Here is a 19,523-nt window from a genome sequence, read left to right on the forward strand (position 1 = left end):
AGAAGCTTATATTCCATTGAGGGAGAGAATATGAACAGAGAGGAGTATATACATAATACCAAATGAATCCAAAGTGATTTGGGGAGGGAGTGCACTAGCATCTTGGTGGGGGTGGGGCTGGCGGCATCAAATTATCAGGAAAGGCTTCAAGATTGGGCTAGTCTTGGGGGCAGCTAGGTGGCACAGTGGATAAAGCACCGGTCCTGGATTTAGGAGTGTACATGTGATCCTAGAGGTAATAAGGAACCAGGGGAGTTTCCTGAGTAGAGTGGTGACAGGATCAGAATGATCATGGAGAGAGGGAATTTATTCTATCAAGGAAACCACAGGCCCAGAACAAATTGGGGAGTGGGGAGGATGAAGAAAGTTTACAAATTACCTTTCTCCCAACAACTTTGTTAGATGATACAAACACTATTATTCATTTTATAGATTAGGGAATCGGGCTCCAGTAACTTGCTCACAATCACACAATTGTTTTAGAGAATGCCCTTAGCTCTTTCCACTATATTAAACTGCTTTATCAGATAAAAAGGTCATTATAAATGACATTTTAAAATATAAGCTTATATTATAATCAACTTTCTTACAAAAGATCATGAAATGGGAACCTACTTGGGTGGTTTCAAGTCCCTGTGAATTAGAGCTTTTGGTTGCATACTGTGAAGATACGCCACTCCCTGGGAACACTGTAAACACCAGCTCATCGCGTGGGCAGCAGTGTAGTATGGCAAGGGCTCGGCACCGTGTAGCACTTAAAAAAAAAAAAAAGGCACAAACTAAAAAGAACTTGATTGTATATTACTCTACACAAAGAGTTAATCATTGCTGATGCCGCCACCACCAGCACCACCACTACCACTACCACCACCAGGGCATCTCAGTGTCATCTTATTCTTCCGAAAATCCCCTCATGAATCCTCTTTTAATTTTTCTTCTCATTAAAAAGGAGTGATTTAATATGCCTAATTTTAAGCAGATAATTTACATACAAATTACCAATCATATAATAATACTCATATCAAATGTGATTCATTCAAATGTAATTAAAACATTACCATATTCCCTTTCTCTATATATGTAGAAATATATACATATAGCATACTACATATAGGTATACATACAAATATACACCATTATTTTACAGAGAAAGATTAAAAAATGAGAATAATTTGGTTGTACTTCAAATTACAGCACAAAAGAGAACTGCTAGAGCAATAGAGCTCTCATGGCAGGAATATTTTATGAAATAGCAGGGTTTCCATAATTGTCTTTTTTACTGAAAGGAAGAAAAATTAATACTGCAGTTATTGGTAAGACAGGTAGAGATGTGAAATGAAAAGGCCCAAATTTGAGATGGTGCAAAATGGATTTTTAAAAAAAAGGCTGAAACTTGAAGTCAAACATACTAAAATAATTTTAAAAAGGAGTTTTATTTTACTTATTGCTTTTCAAATTATCAAAGGAATCCTAACTAATGGGAAAAAAAGAACTGATAAATTTACAGATTAGAATTATTTCATTATCACTTTTTCTTTCTCATACAACACTTAGATTTTACTTGTATTTTTAAAAAACATGACTAATTCCAATTGTTTTTGTGAGTGTTTAGAAATTATCACCTTTAATATCCTGATAACATTATTGAACAGCATTCAAAGTACTTTACATATAAACTTAGAGTTATAAATTTTAAAAAGTTTTTTTTTTTCAGTTTGTATAAGAACTTATTTCTTAAAGACTATATCACCTGCTGTAATGATACTCACCATTATATAAAGAGCCTCCTTCAGCATATTCCATTACAAGGCATACCTAAAGGGGAAAAACATGGACTTTAGGATACAAACACAGAAAGGACTCCTAAAGTTAGATACTTAAGAGACATACTTATTCGACCTACCTCAGTGATGAAGAAACTAGGACACTGAATGGATTAACTAACTTGGCTAAGGTCATTATTAGTTTATGGAAGAATTAAAAGTTAAAACAAAGGTTTCCTGAGGTTACCCAAAACATGAGAACACGAAAGGTAAAGCCACAATCAATCAGAATCATTTGAATTGTATTGGGTCTATATAGAGAACATTTGGAATGGCTAACCTCTGAAAAGAACATAAGTTCCATCAGAACAGGTATCTTTTGTTACTTATCTTTGCATCTCCAGTACTCTGGTACACAGCAGGGACTTAATAAATGTTTATTGATTGAAATCACTCTAAAATTAATTTGATGAATGGTGAAGAAAAACAAATTAGTTATTTTTTCAATGGGAAATTCAACTCGATGCAAGAAATTATTTTTAAAGTGCTAGATTCCAGCTAGATGCTGAGAACATAAAGGTAAAACCCAAAACATTCCCTGCCCTGAAGAAGCTTATATCCTGTTGGCCAAGATGGGTCAAGTAGAATGAATAAGCCTGAAGCAATAGTAAACTAAAAAAGTATGCCCTCATTTAAGGACAAAATCAAATAAAATACAATGATGAAAAATCCTTAAGGCATTAGAAAAACATATCCTAATTTTATAGGAGAGATGTGACATGTGTTGTTGGCTAAGATTAGAACAAGAAACATATGCATTTACCACATTCGTGGATGATGAAAAGACAAATGTGAAATCTGTATGACAGGATGAAATTGTTTTAAATAAACTACTGATTTATCTTAAAGTTTAAAAATAATAACTACATTTCAAGTTGAATTTGTATATTCATTAGTATACAGGGAAAAGATTTGATTTTTAAGCATTAACTATTTATCAAATATTACATTATTTTTTTAAAAAGCTATTTTAGGGGCAGCTAGGTGGCGCAGTGGATAAAGCACCGGTCCTGGATTCAGGAGGACCTGAGTTCAAATTTAACCTCAGACACTTGACACTTACTAGCTGTATGACCCTGGGCAAGTCATTTAACCCTCATTGCCCAGCAAAAACAAAAACAAAACAACCCCGCCCCCCCCCCCCCCAATAAATAAATAAGCTAACTGTAGAGACTAAAACTGGTCGGAGGGAACAGATAATAAAATGTCTCCCTCCTTCTGGTAGAGAGGTAGGGAACTAAGGAGGCAGAATGTTACATACATAGTCAGAAATGATCAAAGTATCAATTGTTTGTTTTTCATTGTTATAAGGGAGTGTTTGATGCTGGGAGATGGGGAGAAATGGAAGAGAATCATCAGAAATGACAGTGATACTAAAATAAATGACATCCCCAAAAAACCCCTACTTTAAAAAAAATGTAGAGTGTAGGGGCAGCTAGGTGGCGAAGTGGTTAGAGCACCGGCCCTGGAGTCGAGGACCTGAGTTCAAATCCTGCCTCAGACACTTGATACTTACTAGCTGTGTGACCCTGGGCAAGTCACTTAACCCCAATTGCCTCACCCAAAAAAAAAAAAAAAAGAAGAAGAAAAGAAAAGAAAATGTAGAGTGAGAAAAATTTCCACAAGCATATGTATTATGAAGATTTAGGTTTAAATAGTTTTGTATTAAGCCCTATCACATCTTCTATATCACTGTACAGATAATATATCCACTGAGAACATCATAAACTTACTGGATTTAAACAGGCTCCATATAACTTCACAATATTTGGATGGTTTACACGGGACAATTGCCGAAGCTGGAACAAATTAAGTAACCCTTTAAAAAAGTATTAATCTTTAATGCAGTTATTTTAAAATTATGCTGTAAATGAAAGTATAAACTACAATAAAATATCAAAATACAGACACTTTCAAAGGCACACATAAATTATCCACTAGCTATTAAGGTTTAAAAAAAAGAAACTGATAAATTGGTTTGATAGCTACTATATGATTATCTCTTTCAGCATGGTAACAACATATGAAACTCTGCCTAGATATCAATTTAAAAAGCAAAACCAGGGGCAGCTAGGTGGTGCAGTGGATAAAGCACCGGCCTTGGATTCAGGAGGACCTGAGTTCAAATCCGGCCTCAGACACTTAACACTTACTAACTGTGTGACCCTGGGCAAGTCACTTAGCCCCAATTGCCTCACCAAAAAACCCAAAAAACAATAAACAATAAAAAGCAAAACCAAATTTTATATATATAATATCTTTTCACAGTTACTGAATTCAAGGGATTCCTGCATGACTGAATATGACTAGAGTTTAATATTTTCTCTCTGAACTAGGAAATTTAAATTTTTCACTCTCCAAAGAATCTACTTTGAATTAAAGAAAAAAAATTACAATTCAATTAGAAAAATATATTAATATTCCCCAGCTCAATTCAGGTAATGGGAGAAAGTAATTTTTACCTGTTTAAGTTACAAGGTAATGCCATTAATTTTGAGATAGCTAAGTAGTTTGGTTGATATGGTAAATCTGTTATATTCTAGAAGGGAAGTAAGAAAAATCATTTACAATGTCATTTCCAATGTTTTAACTATGCAGGGCTCTGACATTCAAATGGCTAAAGGAATTCCTTCTTAAAAAAATAGCCATTTTATTTATTGGCAAAACTGCTTTAAGTACCACACCCATATGATAAAAAACTGTAATAGCAAAAGATACTTTCTTAAGACATAACAATCTGAGTGTCTTACCTCTACAATAAAGGCTTTTCTCTCAGATTCGCTTTCTATTTGTTTAATGGCCACATCTTTTGCTCTCCATTTAGCCTTGCATACCACTCCAAAGGCTCCTCTTCCAACAACCTAGGATTCAAAAATGTTATAATGAGATGCAAAGCAAGATTCAAAAAATTTATTTATGCCAATCTGAAAGTCAGTGGTTGAAAAAAATTTTAGAAATAATTTGCATTTGAATTCATAGCATTGGAATCAACTTTAAAAAAAAGGATGAATAGACACAGAATCAAATGGAGATGTAGTCCCTGTCCTCAAGAAACTTGCAGCTAGAACAAATATGCTGTGAGGGAATTTATAGAATAAGAAAACAGTAGGAGGAGCTAGATTAGACAGAGTGGCAAATGGCATAAAGGAGAAAAAAAATGAAAGGAAAAGTGATGGTGGGAAATCCAATCAGTATTAAGAAAAATATCAGATTTTTAAAAATATAAAAAGTTATTTGAATAAAATATCTAAATTATTGGACTTGGAAAGGATCTATGTGGTTATCTAGATCAATTTCCCACCTGATTAAAAAAAAATCTCTTCTATAATATCCCTGACAGTTGGTTGGTCTATGTTTGAACATTTCTAGTAAAAGAAACTTCCTTACTCTTAGAGGAGATCATTTCATTGGGGACAGTACTCTTAAGGGCTACAAAGTTTTTCCAAACATTGAACTGAAACCTGCTTCTCTGTAATTGCAATACACTGGCATTAGACCTTGTCCTCTGGAACAAGAGAACAAGTTTACTGCTCCTTCCATATGACAGCCCTGCAAATATTTGAAAAGTTATCATTTCTTCTACAATAGGCTTCAACAGGGACTTCCTGCTGACAGTAACCCAATCTTGAAAGCAGAGAGGTATTATTTTATAAGGTGTCTCAAGAAGAGGAAAATATCAAAAGAATGTACCTATATCTGAGGGAGACACTAAAAACAGACAATGGGTTGGGCCAAGAACTGAAAGTAAGTATACTGGATTTTGTTTGGGAAACTGGACAGTGCTTTTAACAACCCTAACCTGCTTCCTGGTACAAATACCCACAACTGTTCTTCCGACAATGTGGCAGATTTTTCAAATCTTGGAACACTGTAGCCTCTGAAGAGTCAAAGTTGAGAGGCTGACCCAAAGGCCACTGAAAAATGCATAGTAGGTACAAGGAGCATAAAGGAAAATATCAAGAAAGTTTATGATCAGAAAAGGAGGTGGGACAGTCATGTGATGAGAGAGGGGATAATAGATGGATAGCCAGAACATCCCACTAGTAACCACAAAGCATAAAAAGACCTAGGAAAAGGCCCTCTAGGATGCTAAGTGGACTCATCCTCTTTGGAGGATCTTTCAGGGAAAAAAATGAAGAACCGAAGAGACAAAACCTCTCCTTTACAAATTGTATTGGCATGATTTGATGGCAGTTTTCCTGATGAGCTGTCAATATATATATATATATAGTCATGTCTATATCTGCATCATACTTTGCCTTGAGCAGAAGCTTCTTAAAAGTGTTTGCTAAACTGATAACAAACTGAAAATATAAGAGGTTATTTATTATTTAGGTTATTTAGGTTCCAATCTTGTGTTTTCTCTCTTTTCCTGTTCCCCAAGTTACACAGGCAGCCCTCTGCTTTCTAATCCCAGTTTTCTCATAAAACTGGTAAAGGAACTAATATTGGATTTTTATATTTATTGAAAGATTACACTATAGTTCAGTCAATGTGAACTAAGGTAAATCAGAGAATGAAAGACTTTATTTCAGTTAAAGGAAGACATGAATTTCAAGGAGAGGGTGTATTAAGGAAAACCTCTGAAATCACTATGGGTGACCCTGAAGTAAATCCTATTCAGTCACTTAACCCCCCGCCCCCCAAACCATTCAGTTATGGGTACCTGTGGAAGAAAGTGAGAAGGAAAGGTCTCCATTGGATTTTCTATTCCTCCTAGGAGGGGGCAAACTGTGCTGGACTAGACTACTGTGGCTACCAGAGCCTTATTTCAGAAAACTGCTCAGGGTAGAGGATAAGAGACTTCATGCCCCACCATCACTGGCTTCCTTCAGGTCTCTGAACCTTCCTGGAAGACCTTCTCTCTTCAAATCATCCCCCAAATCTCTCTTTCTTCTTTACCTCCAGACCACAGATTAGGGTACCTCCCTTCTCTTTGTCAAGACTGCTACATGTATATTATGTTTTCTGGAACTTCTGGTATTATTCTTTTAGAATTTACTGATATGTCTTAGAATAATGCATCTTTTCTGACATTATACTTTTGAATTTCTGGCTGTTTTTGGTCCAAACCTGTGATAGGGAAACTCTCTCTAAGGAGAAAGACTGAAAACTCATTTGTGATTTATAATCTTAAAACAAGGGAGTTAAGTAACATGTTTTAACAGCTTGAAGACTTGATCCCAGGGCTTCCTGACTCCAAAAAAAGAGCCTTTATTTACCTGATATTTATTATCAGTTTATGTTAAACATCAACTGCCACGACCAGTTGCAAGTTAGACTATATAGGTACAAAGAAACAATGTATCTTTTTTACTTATCACTTTGTATTTTATCAATCTGTTCATTTAAAATGGGCTAGAAACACCTGTACTTAATTTCTAATTGCCTTAATCTGCTCAGTCAGACATTTACCAGTCTCCAGTACATACTAAACAGTAGAACAGTAGAAAGTATACTCAGTCATTATTTCTCCTTACTGATGCTCATGTGCCATCTAGTGGGCAAATAAGTGAAGGTTTTTTATGCAAAACTACCGAGAAATCATTAATACAGTTGTCATCCTATTTCATTAAAATCAGGGACTACCTGTATTAGGCACAATCTCTTCCTTTAAGAAGCTTAAATTATAGTCTTATTTGGGAGAAAAAACATAAATTCTTGAAAAGTTAACTAACACTACAAGATAATAAATGACAAAAGGAAGCAGCTATAGAACAGTCCAAAGGCCTTCACTAAGCTTTGAAACTTAACTAGTCATTAAATTTCTGAATTTCAGTCTTTATTTAAAAAATTTGGATAATGATACCTCATAGAATAATTGTGAGGAAAGCAGAAGCAGTTATTTAAAGGTAAGTTATTATCCATTTAAAAATAATTTATAGGACCAATAAATGCTATTTGTTAAAGGAAAAAGGAGATCAAAGTAGGCTGGGTTAGGCTTCCTGGAGAGGACAGAAGTTTGGGAACAATCTAAAGGACAGTCTGGGAAGAGGAAGGTCTGCACAAAAACCTTGTTCAGTAGAGAACAAATAGACAAGTTTTGTTGCAGTAGAGGGTTTCAATTTGGGAGTATAGAGAGAAAAAGTTGGAGAAGCATGCTGGAGCTATATAATAGGGTACTGAATGCCAGACTAAGTAGTTTGTACTTTATCTTCTAGGCAACGATAGTTTGCATTTATATAAAACCTATTGTGTGCCAGGCAATGAGCTAAGTGCTTTACAAATATTTTCTCATTTGATCCTCACAATAACCCTGGGAGGTAGGTGCTATCATTACTCCCATTTTACAGATAAGGAAACTGAGGTAAACAGATATTAAATGACTTGCCCAAGGTCATGCAGCTAGTAAGTGTCTGAGGCCAGATTTGTACTCAGGTCTTAAACAAAGGGATAACATAATCATAATGGAGCTTTAAAAAGTTTTATATAATAGTTTCTTAGAATGAATTGGAAGAGAGTAAGGAGGCTATTATGGTTGAAGCATGAGGTGATAAGATTTTAAATAAATGCATCACTAAATCTGAGTTGGAAGGGATCCAAACCATATTTGAAAAAACAGGTGCTCTTAACCCTTTCTGTGTCATGTATTTCTCTGCTAGTATAGTGAAACTTATGGAACTATTCTCAGAATTTTTTTTTAAATACATGATTGAAGGAAATGCTATGTTTTAATAAAAAGGTTAATGAAAATAAATATATTTTTATTATCTAATTACAAGGACACCCTGAAAACTATCTGGGGTCTCCAATTAAAAATCCTTGATCACCAACATAACAGACAAATAGTCATCCAGGATTTGCCCAAGTCCTTCAGTGAGAGAGAATGCAGTGAAAGGGAAGGCAGTTTTGTTAGAAAGTTTTTCTTTAAATCAATCCTAAACCAGCCCCTGCCAATTCCATCTATTGCTCCTAATTCTCCCATATGGGGATAAGTACAAATTGAATTCCCTTTTCCCATACAGCCCTTTAAGAGACTTGAAGAGGGATATTATGTCTTTTGTTAATAGGCTAAAGAAACACCCCCAGTGCATGTACCATGGATGCCTTCCTCTGGGTGCTCTTCAAATGAGTTAGAGCTAAATTCAAAGCTCCAGATGTGGTATGACCAAGGCAGTGTATAAAAGAGTGATCACCTCCTTAGTCAAGGACTATCTGACTCCAGTAAGGGCAAGTGTGTATGAAAAGGAAGAAGACAAATATGAGATATCTTAAAGGCAAAGTTTATAGGACATGATTACTGAAAATAGAGTGCGGGAAAGAAAGGTGTTAAAGATGATTGAGATTTTCAATTTGGGAGACTAGAAAGTTAGTGGTATAGGAGAGTAATGAAATTGTTGAATTCAAAAATTAGGAACTTAAAAACAAACTCAAAAATATAAAATGTACTTTAAAGTCAAGAAAACAATTTCTGATCCTCCTGGATAATATTTTCCTATATTAGCACAACTCAAAGTTGAATCTAGGTTGTCAATGAAGGCTAGGAATTTGTTTTATAAAGATCCAAAAGTTTTGCTGGAAGTAAATTATTATAGTAGATATACATGCCTAGGGGGTAGGGAGATGAATAAAAATTCTTATAGATGTATACATTTTGGAGTTTTTATTTTATTTTTTAGTGAGGCAATTGGGGTTAAGTGACTTGCCCAGGGTCACACAGCTAGTAAGTGTTAAGTGTCTGAGGCTGGATTTGAACTCAGGTAATCCTCACTCTAGGGCCGGTACTCTATCCACTGCGCCACCTAGCTGCCCCTACATTTTGGAGTTTTATTTTGAAGGTTAATATAAAACCAAATGTTTAGATTTAATTTCATTCTTTTATAAACCAGAGGTTCATAATCTGGGGTCTGTGAATTAAAAAAAAATGTATTTCAACAGAATTGTTTTTCTCTGTAACCTTTGTGTTTTTTTTTAATTTTATGCATTTAAAATATTATTTTAGGAAGGAGTCCATAGACTTTACCAGTCAGTCAAAAGGCATTCAATGTGTCTATGACACAATAAAGGTTAAAAATCTTATGGAAGAATTACTTTATGGAAAGAAGCTACAGAGTTCAAATAAGCTATATCCTCAGAATTGAGATGTCAGAAAATCTGACCTAATGAAATAAAAACTATTAAAAATCAAAATAAAATGGATGAGATAAGCCATCTGCCTACATTCAGTTTTTCCCATACTTATTAAGTACCCCACTCCAGCTACAAAAATAATTAAGAAGCTACCTTTCCCTCAATGAGATTACAAGGAATGAATGAGAAGGCTCATACAAAGGTAAATATAATAAAATGTAGAACATAGCAATGACATAAGAAGTGCTATGAGATCAGAATAGGGGGAGATCACTTCCACATTGTGGGAGGGGGAAGAGAAAGAAATCAGGAAAGATTTTATAGAGAGATTATATTTAAGTTGGGCTTCAAGTCTGAAAAGCCTGTCAACAGGGGGAAAAATGCATTTCAAGGAGAGGGGAAAATATAGAACCATAATAGGATGGGGTAACTGAAGGTATGTGGCACTGAGATGACTTACATTATTTCAAAAGCATAAAAACACCTGAGTCTGGCACATAGTTAGCAAGACTAATTAGTTAAAACAGGAAGCTACTAGATACTGTATTTCGTCTGGTCATCTGCCACATTCCAGGTGAGCTTCTTCATCCTCTGGTCTCTTTCTCTCTCCAACTACTCAAATGAATGTCTTTAAAAAGTGGCTTGAGGATAGTTTTCATGCTGTTTCTCCTGGGTACTTTTTAAAGCTTTCTGAAGTACAAAATATGCTACAAAAGACTCTTTCTTTAACAATGTAAGCAACAGGGGCAGCTAGGTGGCACAGTGGATAGAGCACCGGTCCTGGAGTCAGGAGTACCTGAGTTCAAATCCGGCCTCAGACACTTTTAACACTTACTAGCTGTGTGACCCTGGGCAAGTCACTTAACCCCAATTGCCTCACTAAACAACAACAACAACAACAAAAACAATGTAAGCAACAGTGGGAACATATGGAACGTGCTTTGTATACAGCACCTAGTTCAATTTGGTTAAAATGGAGATTGAAAAAGGGGGAGGAAAGGTAGAATAAGAAGGATGAAAAGTCAAAGCTGGAAAATGGAGGGTTGTGAATGCCAGACTAATAAGTCTGGACTTTATTTAGTAGGCAAACAAGGGCCACTGAAGGTTTTTTAGAGAAATGTAGTGTCATGATCAGAGCTATGTATTATGAAAATTAGTCAAGCAGAGAAATGTACCATGGTGGACAAAGAACAAAATATTGTGTGAGATTTAAAATTGGATATTAGATCATAAATCTCCCCTACTTAACCTTTCCCTTAATTTATCTCCCAGACTAGTAAATGGAAGAAGCTTTTGGTTTTCTAGATAGACCTTTTATTGTTATGGTAGTCACAAGGTGATGTTGATTAGAAGGATAGGAAAGTAGAAACACAATACAAATCGTCTTAAGTCTAAGCTTAGTCTATATTCCTTATAAAAACTCACCAAAAGAGAAGGCCACCTTTGGAGAGAGAGAGATCGTCTGTGCAGCGCAGTCAGGAGACCAGCAGAGCAGGAAAAAAAGCCCCACTTCCGTTCTCTCCTTGCCTTTTAAGCTTGCACCCCGGAAGTCGAGTGCTCTGATGTGCGCAGCAGGCGGACTGTTGGTCTCCTCCCCAAAATGGGTGGCCCTTCAAAAACTGGCGTCTTTCAGTTATCCTAACCGACTGTTAAAAAACTTTCATATTTTTTTACCACAGTTGGCAGAAAGGACACAGGAATGTCCTTCCACTGACTTAACTATTTAGGGATGATGGCAGTGGTAGTGAGGGTAATGGGCATGGATTCTGGACAAATGATTTCCTTGGTGTAGGGAATTCACAGTATGGAAAGTCCCTCCAGTGGTGTCAACAATTCATCTTTGACTTATATATCTTAGAATTGCCTGGGAACCCTGAGAGATTAAACATGGTAAAGGTCACAGTGTTCGAATTTATTTCGCTCCATTGATGTCCAACTTAAATATTACCTCCTCCACAGTCTTCCCTTAAATTTGAACCATCTAGATTTTCTTAGAAAATTTTAATATTTTGTTAATTTATGGATGTTACATTATGTTATATCATATTAAGCATTATGGTTATCATGTTGTTTCATCTCCTCTATCATTCAGTAAGGTTCACTATGAAGATGATTAAGGTCTGATGCAAGGCAACTAGGTGGCTCAGTAGATAGTGCTGGGCCTGGAGTCAGACAGACCTCAGTTCTTTTTTTTTGTTTTTGTTTTTGCAGGGCAGTGAGGGTTAAGTGACTTACCCAGGGTCACATAGCTATTAAGTGTCAATTGTCTGAGGCTGGATATGAACTCAGGTCCTCCTGAATCCAGGACTGGTGTTTTAACCACTGTGCCACCTAGCTTCCCCCCCCCCCCCGCCCCAAACCTGAGTTCTAATTCAGCCTCGGATACTGACTAGCTGTGTGATCCTGGGCAAGTCACATTACTTATGTTTGCCTTAATCCAATGGAGAAATCCAGTATCCCTGCCAAGAAAAACTGATGGACAAGTACTGGCATGCTATAATCCATGGGGTCATGAAGAACTGTACCTGACTGAATGACTCAAGAATAACGAGTGATTCATAGAATGAATGAATTAACGATCTTGATTAGAATAAATAGGAATTTATATGTCAACATGTGATGGTAAGGAATTCTAGATTTGGATCTCTCTGCCCCTTACCTCTTGTGTGACTTTGGACAAGTCACTTACTCTTTCTAGTTTTCAATTTCCTAAATATAAAAACTGAGGAGGCTGGAGCAGAAGGTCTTTAAAATTTCATTCCAGATCTAGAGTTATGATTTTATATGAAAAAGGGCAGTGGCAGTGGGAATAAAAAAGAGGGAATGCAGAAGAATGAATGAATGAAAAAAATTTTTTTAAATGCAACCATGTACTATATACTAATTTAAGGGCTATGAGTACAAATACAAGCAAACACATAAAGGGAAGCTAGAGAAAGGTTGGGGTGGCATAAACATTTTTAGTTTCTTTTAGGAAGAAAGCAAATGTCCACCAAGATAAGATAGGGATAACAATAAAACCATATGAGGGATCTTCCCTCAGAGAAAACCAATGATTTTTGAGGAATGAGTTTGTGCTTTGAAAAGAATGCCTGGGTCCCAGAACTCAAATTGGAACCCCAGCTGTGCTGCTTACTCCTGGGACCTCGGGTAAGTCACATAACCTTTCTAGTCCTTAATTTCCTCCTTTGCAAAATGAGAGGGTAGGCCAGGATGACCTCTAGAGTCCTCCCTTAGGTGTATGAGCCCATATTAATTTTCTGTTTGGAAACAAAGATACAAACAATGGTTATGTTTCTGTTCTCTCTGACAAGGAGAATGCCCTTTGCACTGGAAAAAACAAAACAAAAATGACTATCAAGGAATTGATCCTCAAGATAAGTGCAGAGACAGGAAGGGAGCACTTAGCAGCGCTTGATGAAGTAAATGTAACCCACATATATAAACTGGGTAATGAAAGAACTGCTGCTAAACTGTTGTGGTTGATAGTTAAAAGGTTGTGGAGAGTGGGGCAGCTAGGTGGCGCAGTGGATAAAGCACTGGCCCTGGATTCAGGAGTACCCGAGTTCAAATCCGGCCTCGGACACTTAACACTTACTAGCTGTGTGACCCTGGGCAAGTCAATTAACCCCAATTGCCTCACCAAAAAAAAAAAAAAAAAAGGTTGTGGAGAGTGAGAGAGATACTGCAAGAACTGTAGAAAGGCAGATGCCTTGATTTTCAAGTAAAAAAGAAAATGCAATTTGTTAACTATAAGCCAGTGATCTTGACTTCTATCACTGGGAAAATAATAGAAAGTATTATTTAAGAAATAATTAAGCAATATGACTATCCAAAGAAAACAGATCATAAAGAATCATCATAGCTTCATCAGGAATGGGTCATGATAGACTAACATGATTTCCCTTTTTGACAGGGTTACTAAAGTGGTAGATAAGGCAAATACTATAGACGTGGTTTACCATTTACAAAGGCATTCTTGGGGAAAAGAGAAAAGGATGTCGGTTAGAAGATAGAACAATTAGAAGGATTCAGATCTGGGTGAATGGCCAGACTCAAAGGCTTGACACTAACAATGACAATTTGGCAAGAAATCTCTCCAATGGAGTGCCACAGAGAACTGTGACTGATTCTATACTGCTTAACAGTTTTATCAGTTACTTGGAAGGAAGTAAGAAAGGAAACAAGCACTTATTAAGTGCCTACTATATGCTAGGCATGGTGCTCAGCACATTACAAATATTATCTCATTCAATCACAAAATTAATGCTGTTATTACTCCATTCTTACAGTTGAAGAAACTGAAGCAAACAGGTTAAGTGACATTTTTTCAGGGTCACATAGCTTGTAAATGTCTGAGACCAGATTTGAAACTTAAGTTATTTTGGGACAGAGCCCAGGGCGCTACAGTGTGCCACCTCACCGCTGAAGAGGGATTGATTATATTTGTTCTGTTTGGCCCCAAAAGGCAGAACTAGATGCAATGGGTCAAAGTAAAACAGAGGCAAATCTGGGTCTCATATAAGGAAAAAACTTCTGAACAAGTAAAGCTATTCAAAAGTAGAAGGGACTGCCTTGAGAAATAGTGAGTTCTGTGTCATTGGAGGTCATCAGGCAAATGATGAACAGTTTTCCTGTGTCACAGTGGGACTGTTCTTTGGATACAGGCTGGGCTAGCTGGCACTAGGGTTCCCACTAAATGTGAAATTCTGTGCTTCTACAAGTCTCCAATAACTATGTGATATGACTAGAAACAAGTGCATAGGGAAAAATCTTCATGTCTTAGAAAAACTTCATTTATTCTTTAATTGAGAAGTCTTTGGCCAATGTAGGTGATATCAGGTAAAATATTTCTAAAACACATTTCCTGGATGTTTCTATAGCTATTTTAATTTTTAAAAGCTACCCATCCAGGGGCAGCTAGGTGGTGCAGTGGATAGAGCACCGGCCCTGGAGTCAGGAGTACCTGAGTTCAAATTCGGCCTCAGACACTTGACACTTACTAGCTGTGTGGCCCTGGGCAAGTCACAACCCCAATTGCCTCACTTAAAAAAACCAAACAAACATTAACAGCTACCCATCCAATTGCTACTTTGGAAAAATGTGGGAGGAATGTCACAATCAAGTTGGCTTCATTATGATAAGACATATCTAAGGGCATTTGTATAAAGGATTTTTAGATCACCAGCTTTTGTTTTTTTATTCTTTTAAAAAATTAAATACTATCCTAAAAATATCTAGCAATGATACACATTCCACATGTCTAAAGGTGTATGTGCTTTAGAAGATGTGATGCTTAAACCCATGACTGTCAAGCATATAACAGCACAGAGAGAAAATTCAAGAAAAAACATCAATTAAATTTAAAAAATGATTTTTAAAAATAAAGATAATACTTAAAGTCACACACAGTGTAAAAATGTGTTCGTATGTACATGGATAAGAGCTATTCATAATTATAAACAAGTCATTTGTGTGGCAGAAAGGCAGGCAGTAGAAACTAGAAGAGAAACCTGGAAATCAGCTAGCTTCATTGACAGAAAACTGAAAAGAAAAAAAAAAAGGCAACAAGAATGATACAGAAAGCAAGTAAGCTTTCTCGGCCTAAAAGAGATAATTACAGTGAATCAATCTGAAAATGGTTTCCCCCCCCTTTCCTTCTGTTTAATCATAAGAGGGTATTTTGGAGGTTTTGATGTTGCCAAGTCATTTCATCAAATACAGAAAGAGACTTAGAACAGGCAGTTATAGGAAGATCTCAGATAAAAACAGAAGTGTCAGAAGGCACTTAGATTCCGTCCCCCAAACTGTAAAATGACAGTTAAAATTAGGTAATAAAGCTGTGAATAGGAAACACCAACGGTATCAAAAGTTTTCCTAAATACAAAAGAAACTCAGTTAAACAATATCTGAAAATAGTTTAAGGACAAGGAACTGAACTATGCCCAAGTATTTACAATTCTTCAAATTTTACTTTATCTTGTACAGAACTTAAGTTTATAAAAAAAAAGATTTGATTTTATGATGTATCACTTATTAGTAAAGAGCTATTAAAATAAGAGCCACTTTCCAATAGCAAAGTAGTCTAAGATATGAAATCAGTTTTGAAAGAGATATGAAAACCATTAACAACATGAAAGAATGCTTTGCCACTAAGTATAAGGCAAATAAAGACAACTTAAATTTTACCTCAAAACTATCAGATATATAATGGCAAATGTTAGAGGGTCTGTGGGAAGACAGGAACACTAAAGGACAGTTGGTGGTTTAAAGGTACAAAGACTTTTGTCCTGTGTACCAAACTACATAGAGGGGGCAAGGAGTTTATCACTACAGAAAATTCCAGTTTTCGTATCTTAAAGTCAAATAATTTGCCAGAAGAACAGCTTTCAATTTGATAAGGGAAAAACAACAACTTGGGTTTTGATAGATGGGATTTTGTCTTTAAACATTTTTTTAAAAAGAAACATCTGTATAGTGAGGATATTTCATAATCTGAGTTTAACCTGTTATTGTCACTTTATCTAAGAAATATATGACGGCTGATAGAGTTCACATTTTGATTAGTAACACACAATTTAAATGTCATATAGTTAAAATCCAAAATAACAATTATATTTCCAATTGGACCTAAAATAAAATATTACATAAGAAATAAGAGTCTTGCAGTTCTTCCTTTCTCCATTTTCCTTCCTTCATTTAGCATATAACTCTAGGATCATCTTTCATAAACTATTGAATGACATCATTCCCTCTTTCAAGAACACACAGTGGCTCCTATCTATTGAATCAAATCTAAATTCTACCAAGCAGTCTAAGTCCTTAATCAACTAACCAATTCCTCTAACTTAACTCCTCCCCCCAAACCAATTCTCTACCTAATCTCTAGCTGCTTCCCAGCTAGACTGTTTCTTTTCTGCCACTCCAATCTTCTTACTGTTTCTATACTGATCTCCCCTAAGAAATGCCCTTCTCTGCTGGATCATGCCCGTTAGGAGCTATGGCAAGAGAGAGCCTTACTTTTTCTAAGAGGCTTTCCCTGACTACCCTCATGGTTACATCAGTCACACTATTATTTTTACATGTCCATATCTTCTGGACCATACTATCACACAATTGCTTTTATTCCCTACTTAGTTTAGGTGGCACATCTGGTTTCCCTAAGAAGACTGAACATTGCTCCAAAAGAAGAGATCACCTTCTTTGCTATGTTTCTTCTGCACATGGTGGTTAAACAGTAACTATAAGTAACTAATTCTTTTCTACTGACCCTTTTGTATTTCCCTCCCCAAATATTTGCCAAAGAACAAATTAGGTTGATATTAAATAGAACATTTTAATCTTTTTAGTAATTGGAGTAAAGGAAGGGTATTAAAAGGAATAAAGCATGTTAAATAGATTTAACATATTCAATACAGAAAGAAGTAAATTAAATATACAATAAACTTTTTTCAATATGAGTCTACACAAAATCGCTGAGTTAACCTTTCTTAACAACAATGACAAAAACAGAAATCATATATATTCTACTCTGATACCTCATCATGGTGTAGCAGTGAGCCTAGGTTTTCTGGCTATGCCAGATATGTTGCAAATTCTGGTAGATTCTATTAAGTTGGAAGGTCTTTGAATACACCTTCTTCTGAAAACAAGTCTAGATAAATTCATATAGACTTATTATTAAAAGATTGAATCTTTTTCTTCCAACAATTCATCAAGACTTTCTGTTAAGGCATTAAGGGTTAATAAAGGGTTGCTACTTGGGATGCTGAAAGCACTGATCACATCAATCAAATCATATGTACTATAAACCTTTGAATTTGAGGTTATAAATACAGGGTTTGTGTGTGTGGTTTTGAATTGGGTACCTCTAATAAAATCAGGAGGATTACCTCCCCTTCCTACTAGTTGGGAGATGGTAGTCCTAGTATGAGTCCATCAAAAATGGCACTGATTGGGGGCAGCTAGGTGGCTCAGTGGATAAAGCACTGGCCCTGGATTCAGGAGTACCTGAGTTCAATCTGGCCTCTGACACTTGACACTTATTAGCTGTGTGACCCTGGGCAAGTCACTTAACCCTCATTACCCTGCAAAAACAAAAAAAAACCCCAACAAATTCAATCTCCTAATTTCAAATGTCATTCTTTTCACTATTCCAATCTGCCTCTCATAAGTAAATAGCCTGGCATAGTTTCCTTAGCTAGTCTTGAGTCCATAGCTAGATCAATCAACAAACAAATATATATATTAATGGCGCTAATATGTATGTATATACATACACACAGGTATATGTATATAACTTTAAGGTTTGCAAAGCACTTAAAAATAACTCATTTTATCCTAATAACTATCTTATGAGGCAGGTGTTATCCATTTTACAGATTAGGAAACTAAGGCAGACAGGTTAAGTGACTTGACCAGGGGTCACATAGCTGGTAAATGTTGGAGGTGGCATTTGAATTCAGTTTTCCCTGATTCTAACTCAGACACTATATACCCTGCCATCTAGTTGCCTTATTAAGTATTTAGGTATGTGCCAGTACTATGATAAGTGCTGAATTACAAAGAAATAAGAACAGTCCCTGCCCAGATCTGGAGTTTTGGGCAACCCACCCCCTTGGGGGGGGGGGGGAAATTATGAGAACAGAATGTTATATGTGTTGTCACACATGTCAAACTGTCTTGCTGAACCATTTTTCTTTGTTAACAGGAGAGTATTCAATTTCGGGGGAGGAGAGTTACACATTCAGACATAACTGTGATACTAAAATAAAAAGCAACAACAAAAGTTTTTTTTTTAATAGAAAACCTGGGTTTTTTATAAGTCTGCAAAGCTCAATTGAGTCCGACATGATTGGCTTCACAACTACTAAACAATGTGGTTTTAACTTTACTAAAAAAGGCAAAGTGTCTACAATAGACACAATAGAGAAGGCGATAGTATAGTCATATTCTGTCTTGGTCATACCATATTAAGTTCTGGGTATCAAATTTTTTTTTTTTTGGGGGCAATCGGGGTTAAGTGACTTGCCCAGGGTCACACAGCTAGTAATTGTTAAGTGTCAGGCCAGATTTGAACTCAGGTCCTCCTGAATTCAGGGCCGGTGCTTTATCCACTGTGCCACCTAGCTGCCCCCTGGGTATCAAATTTTAAAGAGGATACTGACGAAACAAAATACATTGAGAAGACATCTGCCTAGATGGCCAGGGTATTACAAAATATAAGAATCAACTGAAAGAAATGGGATGTTCATCCTGAAGAAGACAGGGACATGGCAGTAGTTTTCAAATATCTAAGGGACTGTCATACAGAAGAGAGACTTGGTCTCCTTGGCTCCAGAAGCCAGAACCCAGGAGCAATGGGCAGATGTTAACAGAGCGAATGACTATAGATAACCATTTGTCAGGGATGCTTGATAGATTTCTGGGGGCATGGGTTGTTCTACATGGCCTCTAAGGTTCCTTCTAACTCATATTTTGTTATATGAAAATATTCCTAGGAAAACAAGGTAAATGCTCCTTTCTTAAATATTATTTGGTAACTTGGCTGAGGTTGTTTAACAGGAGATGAGAAAAGATATGTGTGAAGCTGTACTCTTCTCAAGTTACTTGCCTTTTCCTAATGATAGA

The 19,523-nt window shown here is 36.2% G+C and overlaps 1 protein-coding gene across 3 annotated transcripts in view; it reads right to left on the minus strand.

The window, feature by feature from the left end:
- Positions 1-19,523, minus strand: part of MAP3K7 (mitogen-activated protein kinase kinase kinase 7) — an 85,592-nt gene that overhangs the window by 58,780 nt on the left and 7,289 nt on the right. For all 3 annotated transcript variants that reach the window (XR_006356332.1, XM_044002194.1, XM_044002195.1), the window contains exons 2-5: positions 4,574-4,684; positions 3,557-3,622; positions 1,770-1,815; positions 616-754 (exon numbers count right to left, since the gene is read on the minus strand). Coding sequence is in view for 2 of the 3 variants with exons in the window: in XM_044002194.1 (XP_043858129.1) it covers positions 616-754; positions 1,770-1,815; positions 3,557-3,622; positions 4,574-4,684 (362 nt within the window). In the remaining variant the exon portion in view is untranslated. The remainder of the gene's footprint in view (positions 1-615; positions 755-1,769; positions 1,816-3,556; positions 3,623-4,573; positions 4,685-19,523) is intronic.

The sequence above is a fragment of the Dromiciops gliroides genome, chromosome 4 (assembly GCF_019393635.1).
Source record: "Dromiciops gliroides isolate mDroGli1 chromosome 4, mDroGli1.pri, whole genome shotgun sequence".
In the NCBI taxonomy this organism is placed as follows: domain Eukaryota; kingdom Metazoa; phylum Chordata; class Mammalia; order Microbiotheria; family Microbiotheriidae; genus Dromiciops; species Dromiciops gliroides.